Consider the following 24,535-nt stretch of genomic DNA (forward strand, 5'->3'; position numbering starts at 1 on the left):
GTGTGATTACAAACCCCTCTGTGTTTATATTTACTGGCGTGGTTACAAAACCCTCTGTGTTTATATTTACTGACGTGGTTACAAACCACTCTGTGTTTATATTTACTGACGTGGTTACAAACTCCTCTGTGTGTACATTTACTGGTATGGTTACAAAACCCTCTGTATTTATATTTACTGGTGTGGTTACAAACCCCTCTGTTTATTTTTACTGATGTGGTTACAAACAAATCTGTGTTTATATTTACCAGTATGGTTACAAATCCCTCTGTGTTTATATTTACTGGTGTGGTTACAATCCCCTCTGTGATTATATTTACTGACCTGGTTTCAAACTCCTCTGTGTTGGTATTTACCGGTATAGTTACAAAACACTCTCTGTTTATATTTACTGTTGTGGTTACAAACCCCTCTGTGTTTATATTTACTGATGTGGTTACAAACTCCTCTGTTTTTATATTTAACGGTATGGTTACAAAACCCTCTGTGTTTATATTTACTGGTGTGGTTACAAACTCCTCTGTGTTTATATTTACTGATGTGGTTATAAACTCCTCTGTGTTTATATTTACCGGTATGGTTACAAACCCCTCTGTTTTTATATTTACTGGTGTGGTTACAAACCACTCTGGGTTTATATTTACCAGTGTGATTACAAACCCTCTGTGTTTATATTTACTGGTGTGATTACAAACCGCTCTGTGTTTATATTTAACAGTGTGGTTAGAAACCACACTGTGTTTATATTTACCAGTGTGATTACAAACCCTTCTGTGTTTATATTTAGTGGCGTGGTTACATAACCCTTTGTGTTTTTATTTACTGATGTGGTTACAAACCACTCTGTGTTTATATTTACTGACGTTGTTACATACTCCTCTGTGTTTATATTTACTGGTTTGGTTACAAAACCCTCTGTATTTATATTTACTGGTCAGGTTACAACCCCCTCTGTGTTTATTTTTACTGACGTGTTTACAAAACCCTCTGTGTTTATATTTACTGTTGTGGTTACAAACCCCTCTGTGTTTATATTTACTGGCGTGGTTACAAACCCTTCTGTGTTTATATTTACTGATGTGGTTACAAACTCCTCTGTGTTTTTATTTACTGGTATGGTTACAAAACCCTGTGTGTTTATATTTACTGTTGTGGTTACAAACCCCTCTGTGTTTATATTTACTGACGTGGCTACAAACTCCTCTGTTTTTATATTTACTGGTGTGGTTACAAACCACTCTGTGTTTATATTTACCAGTGTGATTACAAACCCTCTGTGTTTATATTTACTGATGTGATTACAAACCCCTCTGTGTTTTTATTTACTGGTGTGGTTACAAACCACTCTGTGTTTATATTTACCAGTGTGATTACAAACCCTCTGTGTTTATATTTACTGATGTGATTACAAACCCCTCTGTGTTTTTATTTACTGGCGTGGTTACAAAACCCTCTGTGTTTATATTTACTGGCATGCTTACAAACCCCTCTGTGTTTATATTTACTGGCATGGTTACAAACCCCTCTGTGTTTATATTTAATGGCATGGTTACAAACTACTCTGTGTATTTGTTTACCAGTATGATTACAGACCCCTCTGGGTTTATTTTTAATGGCGTGGTTACAAAGCGCTCTGTGTTTTTATTTACCAGTGGGGTTACAAAACCCCTCTGTGTTTTTATTTACCAGTGTGGTTGCAAAACCCTCTGTGTTTTTATTTACCAGTGTGGTTACAAAACCCGTCTGTGTTTTGTCAGGGGTACTGAGGAGTGATTTTGTAGACATTTATAGAATCATGAGGGGCATACTGTAGGTAAGCTGAATGCACATAGTTTTTTTGTTTAGGGAAAGTGAATCAAAATCTAAAAGGCATAGGTCTAAAGCAAGAGGAGAAAGATTTAAAAGGGCCTGAAGGGAAAAATTCTTCATGCACAGAATTGTGTACATATGCAATGAGCTGCCAGACGAAGTGTACAATAATGAAAGGGCATTTGGACTGGTAGATGAATAAGCAGAGTTCAGAGTAGACAAAAGGACTAGTTTGGCTGGGCGTCCTGGTCAGCATCGATTAGTTGGGCCTTTTTCTGTACTGTGTGACTGTTCTAGATGACAAAATGCTCAGCATGGAGATGGGGTTTTCACAAACGGGGATCAGAACCAGTTACAATGCTTACAATGGTATGGGAGGGGATTTGTGGGGACTGAAGATTAGAAGAATTGATGGAGAGGGAAAAAGAATGGAGAGGAAATGGGAGGAGGAGAGGTAGTGGTGGAAGGGTGGAGGGGCAAGCCAAGGGTGAAGGGAGGGGTAAAGAGGAGGGAGACTAGGGAAATGGCAAGAGAGGGACACTTATTGGAGAGGAGCAGAGTTGGAAGGTGACAGGATATACTACTACTAAGTGAGGACTGTCACCATACATGTTCATTAGGGATATCAGAGCCCCTCACCCACGGCGAGATGGAGATGTAGAGTGTAAACAACAGGATAAAAGATCTGGGCCAAAGTCAAGATAAAGCTTGTGATTATGGATTGTCAGAATGATTGGTCCTACTGAATACAATATCCGTTATCCTCTGACTCTACAAGCTCTTTACCTTGCTTACAGACGCTGATGTTCAGGACTCCGGACAGATGGCAGTTCATTGCTGGACAAAATCCTTCGATACTGAGACTGTCAATTGAAAAAATCTCTTTGGGAACGATGAATCGATATGCACTGATTCCTTTTACCTTAACTTCTTTTTCAAATGTCAAGTACAGAGACCTGTAAAAGGAATATTCAACATTGTTTACAAAGAACATTTGAACACTTCCTGTTCTGCCCTCCTGCCTTCCCTCTTTCTTTTGTCTTCTTTGCTTCAAACTTATCCTTTCCCTACAAACACCTTCCAATCCTTGCTATTACCAGACCCCTCAATCCCAACCATTTCTACTTCATTCTCCTGCACTAGGTCATTCCTCTTTCTATACCTGATCCTTTTCTCTCTATTTCTCCCCTTTGTACTACCCATTCATTACATGGCCTTTGCATTCGCTCTGACCTTCTACCCTTCCGTACCAACACCTCCTCTCCTCTGCACCTCCCTCCACCACCTCTTTCCCCTACTCTCACCCTTCCCCCACTCCCCTTGCCTACTCCCCCTCCTCTTCTCTTCTCTTCTCTCCTCACCCTCAGATCCTCCTTCATCATTTTTTTCCTAGTACCACATTTTAGATAATCATCCTTTATGGTTTATGTCAGAACAGGCCTGTACTATCAACATTTTCCAATCTCGATAGATGGTGAATATACTTCTTGGTATTCCCAGCACCTTTCTTACCTCAGATTTCCAACAACTGTAATGGCTGTGTTCTATTTATATTTTGGATAGACAGGTACTGATTTGGGATAATCAGCATAGGCTTGTACGAGGTAGGTCGTGTCTAAACAATGTTACAGAATTTTTCGAAGAGGTTACCAGGAAAGTAGATGAAGGCAAGGCAGTGGACGTTGTCTACATGGACAAGGTGTTTGACAAGGTTCTGCACGGGAGCTTGGTCAAAAAGGTTCAGTCACTCAGCATCTTTTGTGGGGGAAGCCAGAGAATGGTAGCAGGTGGTTGCCTCACCAACTGAAGGCCACAGGGATCGGTGCTGGGTCCGTTGTTTGTCATCTATATCAACAATCTTGACAATGTGGTAAACTGAAAGAGCATATTTGTAGATGACACCAAGATTGGGGGTGCAGTGGACAGCGAGGAAGACTGTTAGAACTTGCAGCAGGATCTGGAACAGCGGGAAACGTGGGCTGGGGAATGATGGATGGAAGTTAGTGCAGACAAGTGCGAGGTGTTGCACTCTGAAAGGACCAACTTGGGTAGGTATTACACAGTAGGGCAGTGAGGAGTGTGGTAGAACAGAGGTATCTGAGAACACAGGTCCATAATTCACTGAAAGTGGAGGTACAGGTACAGTAGCTATGGTCATAAAGAAAGCTTTTTTTCACATTGGCCTTCATAAATCAAAGTGTTGAGTGCAGGAGATAGGATGTTATGGTGAAGTTCTTTGAGACTTTGGTGAGGCCTGATTTGGAGAATTGTGTGCAGTTTTGGACACCTACCTACAGAAAAGATGTAAACAAGGTTGAAAGAGTGCAGAGAAAATTTACAAGGATATTATCAGGTCTGGAAGACATGAGTTATAAGGAAAGATTGAATAGGTTAGGATTTTATTCATTGGAATGTAGAACATTGAGAGGAGATTTGTTAGAGGTATACAAAATTATGAAGTATATAGAAAGGATAAATGCAAGCAGGTTTTTTTACTGTTTAGCTCCAACTAGAGGTCATAGGTTAAGGGTGAAAGGTGAAATGTTTAAGGAAAACACACGGGGAAACTTCTTCACTCAGGGTTGTGAAAGTGTGGAACAAGCTGACAGCTCAAGTGGTGCATGCAAGCTCAATTTCAATGCTTAAGAGAAATTTGGATAAGTAAGTGGATGGGAGGGGTATGGAGGGATATGTTCCAGGTGCAGTTCGATGGGACTAGGCAGTTCAAATGTGTTAGCACAGACTAGATGGGCCAAAGGGCCTGTTTCTGTGTCGTACTTTTCTATGACTCTCTATTTCTATCGCTATCTGTCTTTCCCTCTCTATTTGTCTCTCTTTTTCTCTCTTTGCTTTCTACCCACAGACATTCCTGTCTTCTCCATCAGTCCTTCCATCTGCAAATTAAAACACCCAGATTTTCAGATATTTTTCAGTTCTGTCAGAGGATTGTTGGATGGGAAAATTAACTCTGGTTCTCTTCCCAAAGATGCTGCCTGATCCACTCAGTATTCCCACATTTTCTGCATTTGCATTGATCTTGTAATATCATAATGGTCAGTATATACTGTGCTCAGGTTACATTTATTCAATTACCTGCAAATATCAGGAGCAAAAATGTAGAGGGCTTCATCTTTTTTTATTAACGGGTGGAAGGTGGCTCCATCTGTTCCATTAATCATGTTCGAGGTATTCGATGCCCACCAGTTAAGTGATCTGTCCAACAGAACATGTCAAAGCATTGAAGACATTCACTCCTCTATCTTAGCCACTTCTGTCTGCATTGTGATGACAGTGGAGCAGAGGAAAGTCCTTAACATAAGGCACATACAGGTTTAAGACATTCAGATGTAGGTCAAGGGAACTAGGTAGAACAGCAATTTGATATGGACTAGATGGACTAAAGGGCCTTTTCTGTGCTGTATGACTCTATGACAATGAATCTAGTTCCAGGCCAGTATGTGCTTGTTTAAACAATGTGCTTTAACAGTAAAAACAGTAGGGTGACCTCAGTAGGGTAAGATGAGGGAACGCACACCAGTCCTTGTAGAGGATCAGAAGAGTAAAGAGTGAGCAATTTCAGGTTCTTGGGTGTCAATATCTCTGAGGATCTATCCTGAACCCAACATATCGATGCAGCTACAAACAACACATGACAGCAGCTTTCTTTCATTGAGAGTTCGAAGAGATTTAGTATGTCACCCAAGACACTTAAATTTCTTCAAATGTACCATGGAGAGCATTCTAACTGGCTGCCTCACTGTCTGGTGTGGGGAAGGGGGTTACTGCATAAGATTGAAATAAGCTGCAGAGAATTCTAAACTTAGTCAGCTCCATCATGAGCACTAGCCTCCGTGATATCCAGGACACCTTCAAGAAGCAATGCCTCAAAAAGGCGATGTCCATTAAAGACCCTCATCACCCAGGTCATGGCCTCTTCTCATTGCTATCATCAGGAAGGAGGTACAGAAGTCTAAAGGGACACACTCATTGATTCAGGAACAGCTTCTTTCTCTATGTCATCCAATTTCTGAATGGACACTGAAACTATGAATATTACCTGACTACTTTTTTATTTCTATTTTTCCACTACTTATTTAATGTAACTTTATATATATATACTCACTACAATTCACAGTTTTTTCTATTATTGTGTATTGCATTGTACTGCTGCCACTAAGACCTGAGTTATAAGGAAAGATTGAACAGGTTAGGATTTTATTCATTGGAACATAGAAATTTGAGAGGAGATTTGATAGAGGTATACAAAATTATGAGGAGTATAGATAGGGTAAATGCAAGCAGTCTTTTCCACTGAGGCTGGGTGGAACTACAAACAGAGGTCATGGCTTAAGGGTTAAAGGTGAAAAGTTTAAGGGGAACATGAGGAGAAATTTTTTTACCCAGAGGGTCGTGTGAGTGTGAAATGAGCTGCCAGCACAAGTGACCCATGCGAGCTAAATTTCAACATTTAAGAGAAGCTTGGATAGGTACATGGATAGTAGTGGTATGGAAGGATATGGAGGAGGCAGTTTAAATGGTTTTGGCATGGACTAGATGGGTCGTACTTCTCCATGACTCTAACATATAAACTCTTACAGACAGTGGTGAGAACCAAACTCATGTTGCTGGTAAGTGTTATGCTAACCGGTATGCCACCATGCCATCCTTGAATGAGAATGTCACTGACATGGTTAGTAGATTTGTAGATCACCCTAAAATTGGTGGTACAGTAATCAGTTGGCTGAGGAATGGCAGACTGGGTTTAATTCAAGCAAGACAAACCAGCACGGAACTAATACAGTAGGGCCCCAGGGACTTTAGTAGAACAGAAATGCAAAGGGGTGCAGATACATAGGTCATTGAAAGTGACCATACAGGGAGGCAGGGTGGTGAAGAGGGTATTTGGCATGCTTGCCTCATTGGTCAGGATATTGATTTCAGGAGTTGGAATGTCACACTATGTTGGTAAGGTTACATTTAGCACACTCTGCTCTCGAAGTGTGTTATTAAAGTGAAGCGGGGGCTTCAAACGATTTACGAGGATGTTACCAGGACTACTGGACTTCTGTTGTAAGGGGAGACTGGATAGGCGGGGACATTTTTCTCTGGATTGTAGAAGGTTGAGGGGTTACCATATAGAGGGGGATTATGTACTGGGACCTCCTGAAGCGCTGAATAAATCACCCTTCCTTGCTTCTGAACCTTTGTGCCAGAGATGGCTTGTAAGATGAAACTCAGATCTCCATCTTGAAAAAGAACAGGAGGACAGGTATCTCCTGCGTGTGTCCAGCATTTATTTCTCATCCTGGATATGAGAAAACAGTCTACTCCTATTCATAATGCTGTGTCTACAAACTGGCTACAGTTACAGTTCAAAAGTACGTCTTTGGACATATCTGAAAGGGACATGAAGAAGAAAATATCATGAAAATCTTCTTTCCTTTGAGCTAAAAGATATGTATTGAATGTTCATGTTATAGTTTTTGAACAATGTCATTATTTATTCAATATTTACCTGCCTGTGACTGGGAAAGCAAGTGACATCATCTTCAAACTCCCAGTAGTGCAACTATTGGAACCTGTGATTTGCAATTCGGAGATCGTTTGAGCATTTCAGCGTTCTGCAGTCTCCAAGGGGATTCTTGGAGGCAGAGGCACCGTGTGGGAACCTCGGGGCAAGAAGGCTGTGGGGAACAAGCTGCTGTACAACACCATTTCACCAATTAAAGCTTCCATTATTCACCGACTAAAGCAACGAGGGAGATTGAAACATCTAGGTGACAGAGGAAGGTGAGTGCCAGCTGTCTGCCATCTGATCTGGGGGATTGTTCTACTATAGAGAAGGGAGATTCACTTTTGATCGCTGGTGGGATCACTCTATTAAAGAGAAGGGAGACCGCCTTCTGATCATTGGAGGGATCGCTCTGCTACAGAGAAAGGTGGCTGCCTTGTGATCTGGGGGATCTCTCTGCTGCCTGATGGAGAGACTGCCTTTTGATCGCTGGGGGATCGCTCTGCTGTCGGAGATGGGAGACTGACTTATTGATCTTGGTGGTATCGCTCTGCTGCAGGAAATGTGAGACGGGCCTATTGATCTTGGTGGGATCGCTCTGCTGCAGGAGATGGGAGACTGCCCTGTTGATTGTTGGGGGATCGTTCTGCTGCAGGAAATGGGAGACCGGCCTATTGATCTTGGTGGGATCACTCTGCTGCCTGACATGGGAGACAGACCTATTGATCCTTGTGGGATAGCACTGCTATCGGAGATGGGAGACTGACCTATTGATTGTTCGGGGATCATTCTCCTGCCAGAAATGGGAGACTGGCCTATTGATCTTGGTGGTATCGCTCTGCTGCAGGAGATGGGAGACTGCCCTGTTGATTGTTGGGGGATCGTTCTGCTGCAGGAAATGGGAGACCGGCCTATTGATCTTGGTGGGATCACTCTGCTGCCTGACATGGGAGACAGACCTATTGATCCTTGTGGGATAGCACTGCTATCGGAGATGGGAGACTGACCTATTGATTGTTCGGGGATCATTCTCCTGCCTGACATGGGAGACCGGCCTATTGAAATTGGTGGGATCGCTCTGCTGCCGGAGATGGGAGACTGGCCTATTGATCCTTGTGGGATTGCACTGCTATCGGAGATGGGAGACTGACCTATTGATCTTGGTGGTATCGCACTGCTATCGGAGATGGGAGACTGACCTATTGATCTTGGTGGTATCGCACTGCTATCGGAGATGGGAGACTGACCTATTGATCTTGGTGGTATCGCTCTGCTGCCGGAGATGGGAGACTGACCTATTGACCTTGCTGAGATCGCTCTGCTGCCGGATATGTGAGACTGACCTATTGATTGTTCGGGGATCATTCTCCTGCCAGAAATGGGAGACTGGCCTATTGATTGTTCGGGGATCATTCTCCTGCCAGAAATGGGAGACTGGCCTATTGATCTTGGTGGTATCGCTCTGCTGCAGGAGTTGGGAGACTGCCCTATTGATCTTGGTGGGATCGCTCTGCTGCCGGACATGGGAGACTGGCCTATTGATCCTTGTGGGATCGCACTGCTATCGGAGATCGTAGACTGACCTATTGATTGTTCGGGGATCATTCTCTGCCAGAAATGGGAGACTGGCCTATTGATCTTGGTGGGATCGCTCTGCTGCCTGACATGGGAGACAGACCTATTGATCTTGGTGGGATCGCTCTGCTGCCGGAGATGGGAGACTAGCCTAATGATCCTTGTGGGATCACTCTGCTATTGGAGATGGGAGACTGATGTATTGATCATGGTGGGATCGCTCTGCTGCAGGAAATGGGAGACTGGCCTATTGATCTTGTTGGGATCACTCTGCTGCCGGAGATGGGAGACAGACCTATTGATCTTGGTGGGATCTCTCTGCTCTCGGAGATGGGAGACTGACCTATTGATCTTGGTGGGATCTCTCTGCTGCCGGAGATGGGAGACTGACCTATTGATCTTGGTGGGATCTCTCTGCTCTCGGAGATGGGAGACTGACCTATTGATCTTGGTGGGATCGCTCTGATGCCGGAGAGGGGAGACTGACCTATTGATCCTTGTGGGATTGCTCTGCTGCCGGAGATCGGAGACTGCCCTATTGATTGTTCGGGGATCATTCTCCTGCCAGAAATGGGAGACTGGCCTATTGATTGTTCGGGGATCATTCTCCTGCCAGAAATGGGAGACTGGCCTATTGATCTTGCTGAGATCGCTCTGCTGCCGGATATGTGAGACTGACCTATTGATTGTTCGGGGATCATTCTCCTGCCAGAAATGGGAGACTGGCCTATTGATTGTTCGGGGATCATTCTCCTGCCAGAAATGGGAGACTGGCCTATTGATCTTGGTGGTATCGCTCTGCTGCAGGAGTTGGGAGACTGCCCTATTGATCTTGGTGGGATCGCTCTGCTGCAGGAGATGGGAGACTGACCTATTGATTGTTCGGGGATCATTCTCCTGCCAGAAATGGGAGACTGGCCTATTGATCTTGCTGAGATCGCTCTGCTGCCGGATATGTGAGACTGACCTATTGATTGTTCGGGGATCATTCTCCTGCCAGAAATGGGAGACTGGCCTATTGATTGTTCGGGGATCATTCTCCTGCCAGAAATGGGAGACTGGCCTATTGATCTTGGTGGTATCGCTCTGCTGCAGGAGTTGGGAGACTGCCCTATTGATCTTGGTGGGATCGCTCTGCTGCCGGACATGGGAGACTGGCCTATTGATCCTTGTGGGATCGCACTGCTATCGGAGATCGTAGACTGACCTATTGATTGTTCGGGGATCATTCTCTGCCAGAAATGGGAGACTGGCCTATTGATCTTGGTGGTATCGCTCTGCTGCAGGAGATGGGAGACTGCCCTATTGATTGTTGGGGGATCGTTCTGCTGCAGGAAATGGGAGACAGGCCTATTGATCTTGGTGGGATCTCTCTGCTGCCTGACATGGGAGACAGACCTATTGATCTTGGTGGGATCGCTCTGCTGCCGGAGATGGGAGACTGGCCTAATGATCCTTGTGGGATCACTCTGCTATTGGAGATGGGAGACTGATGTATTGATCATGGTGGGATCGCTCTGCTGCAGGAAATGGGAGACTGGCCTATTGATCTTGGTGGGATCGGTCTGCTGCTGGACATGGGAGACTGGCCTATTGATCCTTGTGGGATCGCACTGCTATCGGAGATGGGAGACTGGCCTATTGATCTTGGTGGGATCGGTCTGCTGCTGGACATGGGAGACTGGCCTATTGATCCTTGTGTGATCGCTCTGCTGTAGGAGATGCGAGACTGACCTATTGATCTTGGTGGGAACGCTCTGCTGCCGGAGATGGGAGACTGACCTATTGATCTGGGTGGTATCGCTCTGCTGCAGGAAATGGGAGACTGACCTATTGATCTTGGTGGGATCATTCTCCTGCCAGAAATGGGAGACTGGCCTATTGATCTTGTTGGGATCACCCTGCTGTCGGAGGTCGGAGACTGACCTATTGATCTTGGTGGGATCTCTCTGCTCTCGGAGATGGGAGACTGACCTATTGATCTTGGTGGGATCGCTCTGCTGCCGGAGAGGGGAGACTGACCTATTGATCTTGGTGGGATTGCTCTGCAATCAGAGATGAGAGACTGACCTATTGATCTTGTTGGGATCACCCTGCTGTCGGAGGTCGGAGACTGACGTATTGACTGTTGGGGGATCGTTCTGCTGCAGGAAATGGGAGACCGGCCTATTGATCTTGGTGGGATCACTCTGCTGCCGGACATGGGAGACAGACCTATTGATCTTGGTGGGATCGCTCTGCAATCAGAGATGGGAGACTGACCTATTGATCTTGGTGGGATCACCCTGCTGTCGGAGGTCGGAGACTGACCTATGGACCTTGGTGAGATCGCTCTGCAATCAGAGATGGGAGACTGACCTATTGAACTTGGTGGGATCGCTCTGCTGCCGGAGATGGGAGACTGGCCTATTGATCCTTGTGGGATCGCACTGCTATCGGAGATGGGAGACTGACCTATTGATTGTTCGGGGATCATTCTCCTGCCAGAAATGGGAGACTGGCCTATTGATCTTGGTGGTATCGCTCTGCTGCAGGAGATGGGAGACTGACCTATTGATTGTTGGGGGATCGTTCTGCTGCCGGAAATGGGAGACTGAACTATTGATCTTGGTGGGATCTCTCTGCAATCAGAGATGATAGACTGACCTATTGATCTTGGTGGGATCGCTCTGCTGCCGGAGAGGGGAGACTGACCTATTGATCTTGGTGGGGATCGCTCTGCTGTCGGAGATGAGAGACTGACCTATTGACCCTGGTGGGATTGCTCTGCTGCCGGAAATGGGAGACTGACCTATTATTCCTTGTGGAATCGCTCTGCTGCCGGAGATGGGAGACTGACCTATTGATCTTGTTGGGATCACCCTGCTGTCAGAGGTCGGAGACTGACCTATGGACCTTGGTGGGCTCACTCTGCTGCCGGACATGGGAGACAGACCTATTGATCTTGGTGGGATCGCTCTGCAATCAGAGATGAGAGACTGACCTATTGATCTTGGTGGGATCGCTCTGCTGCTGGAGAGGGGAGACTGACCTATTGATCTTGGTGGGATCTCTCTGCAATCAGAGATGATAGACTGACCTATTGATCTTGGTGGGGATCGCTCTGCTGTCGGAGATGAGAGACTGACCTATTGACCCTGGTGGGATTGCTCTGCTGCCGGAAATGGGAGACTGACCTATTATTCCTTGTGGAATCGCTCTGCTGCCGGAGATGGGAGACTGACCTATTGATCTTGTTGGGATCACCCTGCTGTCAGAGGTCGGAGACTGACCTATGGACCTTGGTGGGCTCACTCTGCTGCCGGAGAGGGGAGACTGACCTATTGATCTTGGTGAGATCGCTCTGCTGCCGGAGATGGGAGACTGGCCTATTGATCCTTGTGGGATCGCACTGCTATCGGAGATGGGAGACTGACCTATTGATTGTTCGGGGATCATTCTCCTGCCAGAAATGGGAGACTGGCCTATTGATCTTGGTGGTATCGCTCTGCTGCAGGAGATGGGAGACTGACCTATTGATTGTTGGGGGATCGTTCTGCTGCCGGAAATGGGAGACAGACCTATTGATCTTGGTGGGATCGCTCTGCTGTCGGAGATGAGAGACTGAACTATTGAAATTGGTGGGATCGCTCTGCTGCCGGAGATGGGAGACTGGCCTATTGATCCTTCTGGGATCGCACTGCTATCGGAGATGGGAGACTGACCTATTGACCTTGCCGAAATCGCTCTGCTGCCGGATTTGTGAGACTGACCTATTGATTGTTCGGGGATCATTCTCCTGCCAGAAATGGGAGACTGGCCTATTGATTGTTCGGGGATCATTCTCCTGCCAGAAATGGGAGACTGGCCTATTGATCTTGCTGGTATCGCTCTGCTGCAGCAGTTGGGAGACTGCCCTGTTGATCTCGGTGGGATCGCTCTGCTGCCGGAGATGGGAGACTGGCCTATTGATCTTGGTGGGATCTCTCTGCTCTCGGAGATGGGAGACTGACCTATTGATCTTGGTGTGATCTCTCTGCTCTCGGAGATGGGAGACTGACCTATTGATCTTGTTGGGATCACCCTGCTGTCGGAGGTCGGAGACTGACCTATTGACTGTTGGGGGATCGTTCTGCTGCAGGAAATGGGAGACCGGCCTATTGATCTTGGTGGGATCACTCTGCTGCCTGACATGGGAGACAGACCTATTGCTCTTGGTGGGATCGCTCTGCTGCCGGAGAGGGGAGACTGACCTATTGATCTTGGTGGGATCGCTCTGCTGCCGGAGAGGGGAGACTGACCTATTGATCTTGGTGGGATCGCTCTGCTGCCGGAGAGGGGAGACTGACCTATTGATCTTGGTGGGATGGCTCTGCAATCAGAGATGATAGACTGACCTATTGATCTTGGTGGGATCGCTCTGCTGCCGGAGAGGGGACACTGACCTATTGATCTTGGTGGGATCGCTCTGCTGTCGGAGATGGGAGACTGACCTATTGATTGTTGGGGGATCGTGCTGCTGCCGGAAATGGGAGACTGAACTATTGATCTTGGTAGGATCGCTCTGCTGCCGGAGATGGGAGACTGACCTATTGGTGGGATCGTTCTGCTGTCGGAGGTCAAAGACTGACCTATTGAACTTGGTGGGATTGCTCTGTTGCCGGAGATGGGAGACTGGCCTAATGATCCTTGTGGGATCGCTCTGCTATTGGAGATGGGAGACTGACCTATTGATCATGGTGAGATCGCTCTGCTGCAGGAAATGGGAGACTGGCCTATTGATCTTGGTGGGATCGCTCTGCTGCCGGACATGGGAGACTGGCCTATTGATCCTTGTGGGATCGCACTGCTATCGGAGATGGGAGACTGACCTATTGATTGTTCGGGCATCATTCTCCTGCCAGAAATGCGAGACTGGCCTATTGATCTTGGTGGTGTCGCTCTGCTGCAGGAGATGGGAGACTGCCCTATTGATTGTTGGGGGATCGTTCTGCTGCCGGAAATGGGAGACTGACCTATTGATCTGGGTGGTATCGCTCTGCTGCAGGAAATGGGAGACCGGCCTATTGATCTTGGTGGGATCACTCTGCTGCCTGACATGGGAGACAGACCTATTGATCTTGGTGGGATCGCACTGCTGTCGGAGATGAGAGACTGAACTATTGAACTTGGTGGGATCGCTCTGCTGCCGGAGATGGGAGACTGGCCTAATGATCCTTGTGGGATCGCTCTGCTATTGGAGATGGGAGACTGACCTATTGATTGTTCGGGGATCATTCTCCTGCCAGAAATGGGAGACTGGCCGATTGATCTTGGTGGTATCGCTCTGCTGCAGGAGATGGGAGACTGACCTATTGATCTTGGTGGGATCGCTCAGCTGCAGGAGATGGGAGACTGACCTATTGATGGTTCGGGGATCATTCTCCTGCCAGAAATGGGAGACTGGCCTATTGATCTTGGTGGGATCGCACTGCTGCAGGAGATGGGAGACTGCCCTATTGATCCTTGTGGGATCGCACTGCTATCGGAGATGGGAGACTGCCCTATTGATCTCGGTGGAATCGCTCTGCTGCAGGAGATGGCAGACTGCCCTTTTGATCCTTGTGGGATCGCACTGCTATCGGAGATGGGAGACTGACCTATTGATCTTGGTGGTATCGCTCTGCTCTCGGAGATGGGAGACTGACCTATTGATCTTGGTGGGAACGCTCTGCTGCCGGACATGGGAGACAGACCTATTGCTCTTGGTGGGATCGCTCTGCAATCGGAGATGAGAGACTGACCTATTGATCTTGGTGGGATCGCTCTGCTGCCGGAGAGGGGAGACTGACCTATTGATCTTGGTGGGATCGCTCTGCAATCAGAGATGATAGACTGACCTATTGATCTTGGTGGGAACGCTCTGCTGCCGGAGATGGGAGACTGACCTATTGACCTTGCTGAGATCGCTCTGCTGCCGGATATGTGAGACTGACCTATTGATTGTTTGGGGATCATTCTCCTGCCAGAAATGGGAGACTGGCCTATTGATCCTTGTGGGATCGCACTGCTATCGGAGATGGGAGACTGACCTATTGATCTTGGTGGTATCGCTCTGCTGCCGGAGATGGGAGACTGACCTATTGACCTTGCTGAGATCGCTCTGCTGCTGGATATGTGAGACTGACCTATTGATTGTTCGGGGATCATTCTCCTGCCAGAAATGGGAGACTGGCCTATTGATTGTTCGGGGATCATTCTCCTGCCAGAAATGGGAGACTGGCCTATTGATTGTTCGGGGATCATTCTCCTGCCAGAAATGGGAGACTGGCCTATTGATCTTGGTGGTATCGCTCTGCTGCAGGAGTTGGGAGACTGCCCTATTGATCTTGGTGGGATCGCTCTGCTGCCGGAGATGGGAGACTGGCCTATTGATCTTGGTGGGATCTCTCTGCTCTCGGAGATGTGAGACTGACCTATTGATCTTGGTGGGATCTCTCTGCTGCCGTTGATGGGAGACTGACCTATTGATCTTGTTGGGATCACCCTGCTGTCGGAGGTCGGAGACTGACCTATTGATCTGGGTGGTATCGCTCTGCTGCAGGAAATGGGAGACCGGCCTATTGATCTTGGTGGGATCACTCTGCTGCCTGACATGGGAGACAGACCTATTGATCTTGGTGGGATCGCTCTGCTGTCGGAGATGAGAGACTGAACTATTGAACTTGGTGGGATCGCTCTGCTGCCGGAGATGGGAGACTGCCCTAATGATCCTTGTGGGATCGCTCTGCTATTGGAGATGGGAGACTGACCTATTGATTGTTCGGGGATCATTCTCCTGCCAGAAATGGGAGACTGGCCGATTGATCTTGGTGGTATTGCTCTGCTGCAGGAGATGGGAGACTGACCTATTGATCTTGGTGGGATCGCTCTGCTGCAGGAGATGGGAGACTGGCCTATTGATCCTTGTGGGATCGCACTGCTATCGGAGATGGGAGACTGCCCTATTGATCTCGGTGGAATCGCTCTGCTGCAGGAGATGGCAGACTGCCCTTTTGATCCTTGTGGGATCGCACTGCTATCGGAGATGGGAGATGACCTATTGATCTTGGTGGGATCGCTCTGCTGCCGGATATGTGAGACTGACTTATTGATTGTTCGGGGATCATTCTCCTGCCAGAAATGGGAGACTGACCTATTGATCTTGGTGGTATCGCTCTGCTGCAGGAGATGGGAGACTGACCTATTGATCTTGTTGGGATCACTCTGCTGCCGGAGATGGGAGACTGACCTATTGATCTTGGTGGGATCTCTCTGCTGCCGGAGATGGGAGACTGGCCTAATGGATCCTTGTGGGATCGCTCTGCTATTGGAGTTGGGAGACTGACCTATTGATCTTGGTGGGATCGCTCTGCTGTCGGAGGTCGGAGACTGACCTATTGATCTTGGTGGGATCGCTCTGCTGCCGGAATTGGGAGACTGGCCTAATGGATCCTTGTGGGATCGCTCTGCTATTGGAGATGGGAGACTGACCTATTGATCATGGTGAGATCGCTCTGCTGCAGGAGATGGGAGACTGCCCTATTGATCTTGGTGGGATCGCTCTGCTGCCGGACATGGGAGACCGGCCTATTGATCTTGGTGGGATCACTCTGCTGCCTGACATGGGAGACAGACCTATTGATCTTGGTGGGATCGCTCTGCTGTCGGAAATGAGAGACTGAACTATTGAAATTGGTGGGATCGCTCTGCTGTCGGAGATGGGAGACTGACCTATTGATCTTGGTGGGATCTCTCTGCTGCCGGAGATGGGAGACTGACCTATTGACCTTGCTGAGATCACTCTGCTGCCGGATATGTGAGACTGACCTATTGATTGTTCGGGGATCATTCTCCTGCCAGAAATGGGAGACTGGCCTATTGATTGTTCGGGGATCATTCTCCTGCCAGAAATGGGAGACTGGCCTATTGATCTTGGTGGGATCGCTCTGCTGCAGGAGATGGGAGACTGACCTATTGATCTTGGTGGGATCGCTCTGCTGCAGGAGATGGGAGACTGACCTATTGATTGTTCGGGGATCATTCTCCTGCCAGAAATGGGAGACTGGCCGATTGATCTTGGTGGTATCGCTCTGCTGCAGGAGATGGGAGACTGACCTATTGATCTTGGTGGGATCGCTCTGCCGCAGGAGATGGGAGACTGACCTATTGATTGTTCGGGGATCATTCTCCTGCCAGAAATGGGAGACTGGCCTATTGATCTTGGAGGGATCGCTCTGCTGCAGGAGATGGGAGACTGCCCTATTGATCCTTGTGGGATCGCACTGCTATCGGAGATGGGAGACTGCCCTATTGATCTCGGTGGAATCGCTCTGCTGCAGGAGATGGGAGACTGCCCTATTGATCCTTGTGGGATCGCACTGCTATCGGAGATGGGAGATGACCTATTGATCTTGGTGGTATCGCTCTGCTGTCGGAGATGGGAGACTGACCTATTGATCTTGGTGGGATCTCTCTGCTCTCGGAGATGGATGACAGACCTATTGATCTTGGTGGGATCTCTCTGCTGCCGGAGATGGGAGACTGACCTATTGATCTTGTTGGGATCTCTCTGCTGTCGGAGATGGGAGACTGACCTATTGATCTTGTTGGGATCTCTCTGCTGTCGGAGATGGGAGACTGACCTATTGATCTTGTTGGGATCACTCTGCTGTCGGAGGTCGGAGACTGACCTATTGATCTTGGTGGGATCGCTCTGCTGCCGGAAATGGGAGACTGGCCTAATTGATCCTTGTGGGATCGCTCTGCTATTGGAGATGGGAGACTGACCTATTGATCATGGTGAGATCGCTCTGCTGCAGGAGATGGGAGACTGCCCTATTGATCTTGGTGGGATCGCTCTGCTGCCGGACATGGGAGACTGGCCTAATGATCCTTGTGGGATCGCACTGCTATCGGAGATGGGAGACTGACCTATTGATTGTTCGGGGATCATTCTCCTGCCAGAAATGGGAGACTGGCCTATTGATCTTGGTGGTATCGCTCTGCTGCAGGAGATGGGAGACTGCCCTATTGATTGTTGGGGGATCGTTCTGCTGCCGGAAATGGGAGACTGACCTATTGATCTGGGTGGTTTCGCTCTGCTGCAGGAAATGGGAGACCGGCCTATTGATCTTGGTGGGATCACTCTGCTGCCTGACATGGGAGACAGACCTATTGATCTTGGTGGGATCGCTCTGCTGTCGGAAATGAGAGACTGAACTATTGAAATTGGTGGGATCGCTCTGCTGCCGGAGATGGGAGACTGGCCTATTGATCTTGGTGGGATCTCTCTGCTGCCGGAGATGGGAGACTGACCTATTGATCTTGCTGAGATCACTCTGCTGCCGGATATGTGAGACTGACCTATTGATTGTTTGGGGATCATTCTCATGCCAGAAATGGGAGACTGGCCTATTGATTGTTCGGGGATCATTCTCCTGCCAGAAATGGGAGACTGGCCTATTGATCTTGGTGGTATCGCTCTGCTGCAGGAGTTGGGAGACTGCCCTGTTGATCTTGGTGTGATCGCTCTGCTGCCGGAGATGGGAGACTGGCCTATTGATCTTGGTGGGATCTCTCTGCTCTCGGAGATGGGAGACTGACCTATTGATCTTGGTGGGATCACCCTGCTGTCGGAGGTCGGAGACTGACCTATTGAACTGGGTGGGATCGCTCTGCTGCCGGAAATGGGAGACTGACCTATTGATCTGGGTGGGATCGTTCTGCTGCCGGAAATGGGAGACTGACCTATTGATCTTGGTGGGATCGTTCTGCTGCCGGAAATGGGAGACCGGCCTATTGATCTTGGTGGGATCACTCTGCTGCCTGACATGGGAGACAGACCTATTGATCTTGGTGGGATCGCTCTGCTGTCGGAGATGAGAGACTGAACTATTGAACTTGGTGGGATCGCTCTGCTGCCGGAGATGGGAGACTGGCCTAATGATCCTTGTGGGATCGCTCTGCTATTGGAGATGGGAGACTGACCTATTGATTGTTCGGGGATCATTCTCCTGCCAGAAATGGGAGACTGGCCGATTGATCTTGGTGGTATCGCTCTGCTGCAGGAGATGGGAGACTGACCTATTGATCTTGGTGGGATCGCTCTGCTGCAGGAGATGGGAGACTGACCTATTGATTGTTCGGGGATCATTCTCCTGCCAGAAATGGGAGACTGGCCTATTGATCTTGGAGGGATCGCTCTGCTGCAGGAGATGGGAGACTGCCTTATTGATCCTTGTGGGATCGCACTGCTATCGGAGATGGGAGACTGCCCTATTGATCTCGGTGGAATCGCTCTGCTGCAGGAGATGGCAGACTGCCCTTTTGATCCTTGTGGTATCGCTCTGCTGCAGGAGATGGGAGACTGCCCTATTGATTGTTGGGGGATCGTTCTGCTGCCGGAAATGGGAGACTGACCTATTGATCTGGGTGGTTTCGCTCTGCTGCAGGAAATGGGAGACTGCCCTATTGATTGTTGGGGGATCGTTCTGCTGCCGGAAATGGGAGACTGACCTATTGATCTGGGTGGTTTCGCTCTGCTGCAGGAAATGGGAGACCGGCCTATTGATCTTGGTGGGATCACTCTGCTGTCGGAGATGGGAGACAAACCTATTGATCTTGGTGGGATCGCTCTGCTGTCGGAAATGAGAGACTGAACTATTGAAATTGGTGGGATCGCTCTGCTGCCGGAGATGGGAGACTGGCCTATTGATCTTGGTGGGATCTCTCTGCTATTGGAGATGGGAGACTGACCTATTGATTGTTCGGGGATCATTCTCCTGCCAGAAATGGGAGACTGGCCTATTGATTGTTCGGGGATCATTCTCCTGCCAGAAATGGGAGACTGGCCTATTGATCTTGGTGGTATCGCTCTGCTGCAGGAGTTGGGAGACTGCCCTATTGATCTTGGTGGGATCGCTCTGCTGCCGGAGATGGGAGACTGGCCTATTGATCTTGGTGGGATCTCTCTGCTCTCGGAGATGGGAGACTGACCTATTGATCTTGGTGGGATCTCTCTGCTGCCGGAAATGGGAGACTGACCTATTGATCTGGGTGGTATCGTTCTGCTGCCGGAAATGGGAGACTGACCTATTGATCTGGGTGGTATCGTTCTGCTGCCGGAAATGGGAGACAGACCTATTGATCTTGGTGGGATCGTTCTGCTGCAGGAAATGGGAGACCGGCCTATTGATCTTGGTGGGATCACTCTGCTGCCTGACATGGGAATCAGACCTATTGATCTTGGTGGGATCGCTCTGCTGTCGGAGATGAGAGACTGAACTATTGAACTTGGTGGGATCGCTCTGCTGCCGGAGATGGGAGACTGGCCTAATGATCCTTGTGGGATCGCTCTGCTATTGGAGATGGGAGACTGACCTATTGATTGTTCGGGGATCATTCTCCTGCCAGAAATGGGAGACTGGCCGATTGATCTTGGTGGTATCGCTCTGCTGCAGGAGATGGGAGACTGACCTATTGATCTTGGTGGGATCGCTCTGCTGCAGGAGATGGGAGACTGACCTATTGATTGTTCGGGGATCATTCTCCTGCCAGAAATGGGAGACTGACCTATTGATCTTGTTGGGATCACCCTGCTGTCGGAGGTCGGAGACTGACCTATTAATCTTGGTGGGATCTCTCTGCTCTCGGAGATGGGAGACTGATCTATTGATCTTGGTGGGATCTCTCTGCTGCCGGAGAGGGGAGACTGAACTATTGATCTTGGTGGGATCGCTCTGCAATCAGAGATGATAGACTGACCTATTGATCTTGGCGGGATCGCTCTGCTCTCGGAGATGGAAGTCTGACCTATTGATCTTGGTGGGGATCGCTCTGCTGTCGGAGATGAGAGACTGACCTATTATTCCTTGTGGGATCGTTCTGCTGCCGGAAATGGGAGACTGACCTATTATTCCTTGTGGGATCGCTCTGCTGCCGGAAATGGGAGACTGACCTATTATTCCTTGTGGGATCGCTCTGCTCTCGGAGATGGAAGTCTGACCTATTGATCTTGGTGGGGATCGCTCTGCTCTCGGAGATGGAAGTCTGACCTATTGATCTCGGTGGGATTGCTCTGCTGCCGGATATGTGAGTCTGGCCTATTGATCTTGTTGGGATCACTCTGCAGCCGAGATGGGAGACTGACCTATTGATCTTGTTGGGATCACCCTGCTGTCGGAGGTCGGAGACTGACGTATTGACTGTTGGGGGATCGTTCTGCTGCAGGAAATGGGAGACCGGCCTATTGATCTTGGTGGGATCACTCTGCTGCCGGACATGGGAGACAGACCTATTGATCTTGGTGGGATCGCTCTGCAATCAGAGATGAGAGACTGACCTATTGATCTTGGTGGGATCGCTCTGCTGCTGGAGAGGGGAGACTGACCTATTGATCTTGGTGGGATCTCTCTGCAATCAGAGATGATAGACTGACCTATTGATCTTAGTGGGATCGCTCTGCTGCCGGAGAGGGGAGACTGACCTATTGATCTTGGTGGGGATCGCTCTGCTGTCGGAGATGAGAGACTGACCTATTGACCCTGGTGGGATTGCTCTGCTGCCGGAAATGGGAGACTGACCTATTATTCCTTGTGGGATCGCTCTGCTGCCGGAGATGGGAGACTGACCTATTGATCTTGTTGGGATCACCCTGCTGTCAGAGGTCGGAGACTGACCTATGGACCTTGGTGGGCTCACTCTGCTGCCGGAGAGGGGAGACTGACCTATTGATCTTGGTGAGATCGCTCTGCTGCCGGAGATGGGAGACTGGCCTATTGATCCTTGTGGGATCGCACTGCTATCGGAGATGGGAGACTGACCTATTGATTGTTCGGGGATCATTCTCCTGCCAGAAATGGGAGACTGGCCTATTGATCTTGGTGGTATCGCTCTGCTGCAGGAGATGGGAGACTGACCTATTGATTGTTGGGGGATCGTTCTGCTGCCGGAAATGGGAGACAGACCTATTGATCTTGGTGGGATCGCTCTGCTGTCGGAGATGAGAGACAGACCTATTGATCTTGGTGGGATCGTTCTGCTGCAGGAAATGGGAGACCGGCCTATTGATCTTGGTGGGATCACTCTGCTGCCTGACATGGGAATCAGACCTATTGATCTTGGTGGGATCGCTCTGCTGTCGGAGATGAGAGACTGAACTATTGAACTTGGTGGGATCGCTCTGCTGCCGGAGATGGGAGACTGGCCTAATGATCCTTGTGGGATCGCTCTGCTATTGGAGATGGGAGACTGACCTATTGATTGTTCGGGGATCATTCTCCTGCCAGAAATGGGAGACTGGCCGATTGATCTTGGTGGTATCGCTCTGCTGCAGGAGATGGGAGACTGACCTATTGATCTTGGTGGGATCGCTCTGCTGCAGGAGATGGGAGACTGACCTATTGATTGTTCGGGGATCATTCTCCTGCCAGAAATGGGAGACTGACCTATTGATCTTGTTGGGATCACCCTGCTGTCGGAGGTCGGAGACTGACCTATTAATCTTGGTGGGATCTCTCTGCTCTCGGAGATGGGAGACTGATCTATTGATCTTGGTGGGATCTCTCTGCTGCCGGAGAGGGGAGACTGAACTATTGATCTTGGTGGGATCGCTCTGCAATCAGAGATGATAGACTGACCTATTGATCTTGGCGGGATCGCTCTGCTCTCGGAGATGGAAGTCTGACCTATTGATCTTGGTGGGGATCGCTCTGCTGTCGGAGATGAGAGACTGACCTATTATTCCTTGTGGGATCGTTCTGCTGCCGGAAATGGGAGACTGACCTATTATTCCTTGTGGGATCGCTCTGCTGCCGGAAATGGGAGACTGACCTATTATTCCTTGTGGGATCGCTCTGCTCTCGGAGATGGAAGTCTGACCTATTGATCTTGGTGGGGATCGCTCTGCTCTCGGAGATGGAAGTCTGACCTATTGATCTCGGTGGGATTGCTCTGCTGCCGGATATGTGAGTCTGGCCTATTGATCTTGTTGGGATCACTCTGCAGCCGAGATGGGAGACTGACCTATTGATCTTGTTGGGATCACCCTGCTGTCGGAGGTCGGAGACTGACGTATTGACTGTTGGGGGATCGTTCTGCTGCAGGAAATGGGAGACCGGCCTATTGATCTTGGTGGGATCACTCTGCTGCCGGACATGGGAGACAGACCTATTGATCTTGGTGGGATCGCTCTGCAATCAGAGATGAGAGACTGACCTATTGATCTTGGTGGGATCGCTCTGCTGCTGGAGAGGGGAGACTGACCTATTGATCTTGGTGGGATCTCTCTGCAATCAGAGATGATAGACTGACCTATTGATCTTAGTGGGATCGCTCTGCTGCCGGAGAGGGGAGACTGACCTATTGATCTTGGTGGGGATCGCTCTGCTGTCGGAGATGAGAGACTGACCTATTGACCCTGGTGGGATTGCTCTGCTGCCGGAAATGGGAGACTGACCTATTATTCCTTGTGGGATCGCTCTGCTGCCGGAGATGGGAGACTGACCTATTGATCTTGGTGGGATCTCTCTGCTGCCGGAGAGGGGAGACTGACCTATTGATCTTGGTGAGATCGCTCTGCTGCCGGAGATGGGAGACTGGCCTATTGATCCTTGTGGGATCGCACTGCTATCGGAGATGGGAGACTGACCTATTGATTGTTCGGGGATCATTCTCCTGCCAGAAATGGGAGACTGGCCTATTGATCTTGGTGGTATCGCTCTGCTGCATGAGATGGGAGACTGACCTATTGATCTTGGTGGTATCGCTCTGCTGTCGGAGATGGGAGACTGACCTATTGATCTTGGTGGGAACGCTCTGCTGCCGGATATGTGAGACTGACCTATTGATTGTTCGGGGATCATTCTCCTGCCAGAAATGGGAGACTGACCTATTGACTGTTGGGGGATCGTTCTGCTGCAGGAAATGGGAGACCGGCCTATTGATCTTGGTGGGATCACTCTGCTGCCGGACATGGGAGACAGACCTATTGCTCTTCGTGGGATCGCTCTGCAATCGGAGATGAGAGACTGACCTATTGATCTTGGTGGGATCGCTCTGCTGCCGGAGAGGGGAGACTGACCTATTGATCTTGGTGGGATCGCTCTGCAATCAGAGATGATAGACTGACCTATTGATCTTGGTGGGATCGCTCTGCTGCCGGAGAGGGGACACTGACCTATTGATCTTGGTGGGATCGCTCTGCTGTCGGAGATGAGAGACTGACCTATTGACCCTGGTGGGATTGCTCTGCTGTCGGAGATGGGAGACTGACCTATTGATTGTTGGGGGATCGTTCTGCTGCCGGAAATGGGAGACTGAACTATTGACCTTGGTGGGATCGCTCTGCTGCCGGAGATGGGAGACTGACCTATTGGTGGGATCGTTCTGCTGTCGGAGGTCAAAGACTGACCTATTGAACTTGGTGGGATTGCTCTGTTGCCGGAGATGGGAGACTGGCCTAATGATCCTTGTGGGATCGCTCTGCTATTGGAGATGGGAGACTGACCTATTGATCATGGTGAGATCGCTCTGCTGCAGGAAATGGGAGACTGGCCTATTGATCTTGGTGGTATCGCTCTGCTGTCGGAGATGGGAGACTGACCTATTGATCTTGGTGGGAACGCTCTGCTGCCGGATATG

At 49.1% G+C, this 24,535-nt stretch overlaps 1 protein-coding gene across 1 annotated transcript in view; it reads right to left on the reverse strand.

Annotated features, from left to right (window-relative positions):
- Positions 1–24,535, reverse strand: part of LOC132393017 (lysosome membrane protein 2-like) — a 525,473-nt gene that overhangs the window by 367,527 nt on the left and 133,411 nt on the right. The window contains exons 7-8 of the mRNA XM_059967708.1: positions 4,903–5,022; positions 2,596–2,765 (exon numbers count right to left, since the gene is read on the reverse strand). Of these exons, the coding sequence (XP_059823691.1) occupies positions 2,596–2,765; positions 4,903–5,022 (290 nt within the window). The remainder of the gene's footprint in view (positions 1–2,595; positions 2,766–4,902; positions 5,023–24,535) is intronic.

This window comes from Hypanus sabinus, chromosome 4 (genome assembly GCF_030144855.1).
Source record: "Hypanus sabinus isolate sHypSab1 chromosome 4, sHypSab1.hap1, whole genome shotgun sequence".
Lineage (NCBI taxonomy): Eukaryota > Metazoa > Chordata > Chondrichthyes > Myliobatiformes > Dasyatidae > Hypanus > Hypanus sabinus.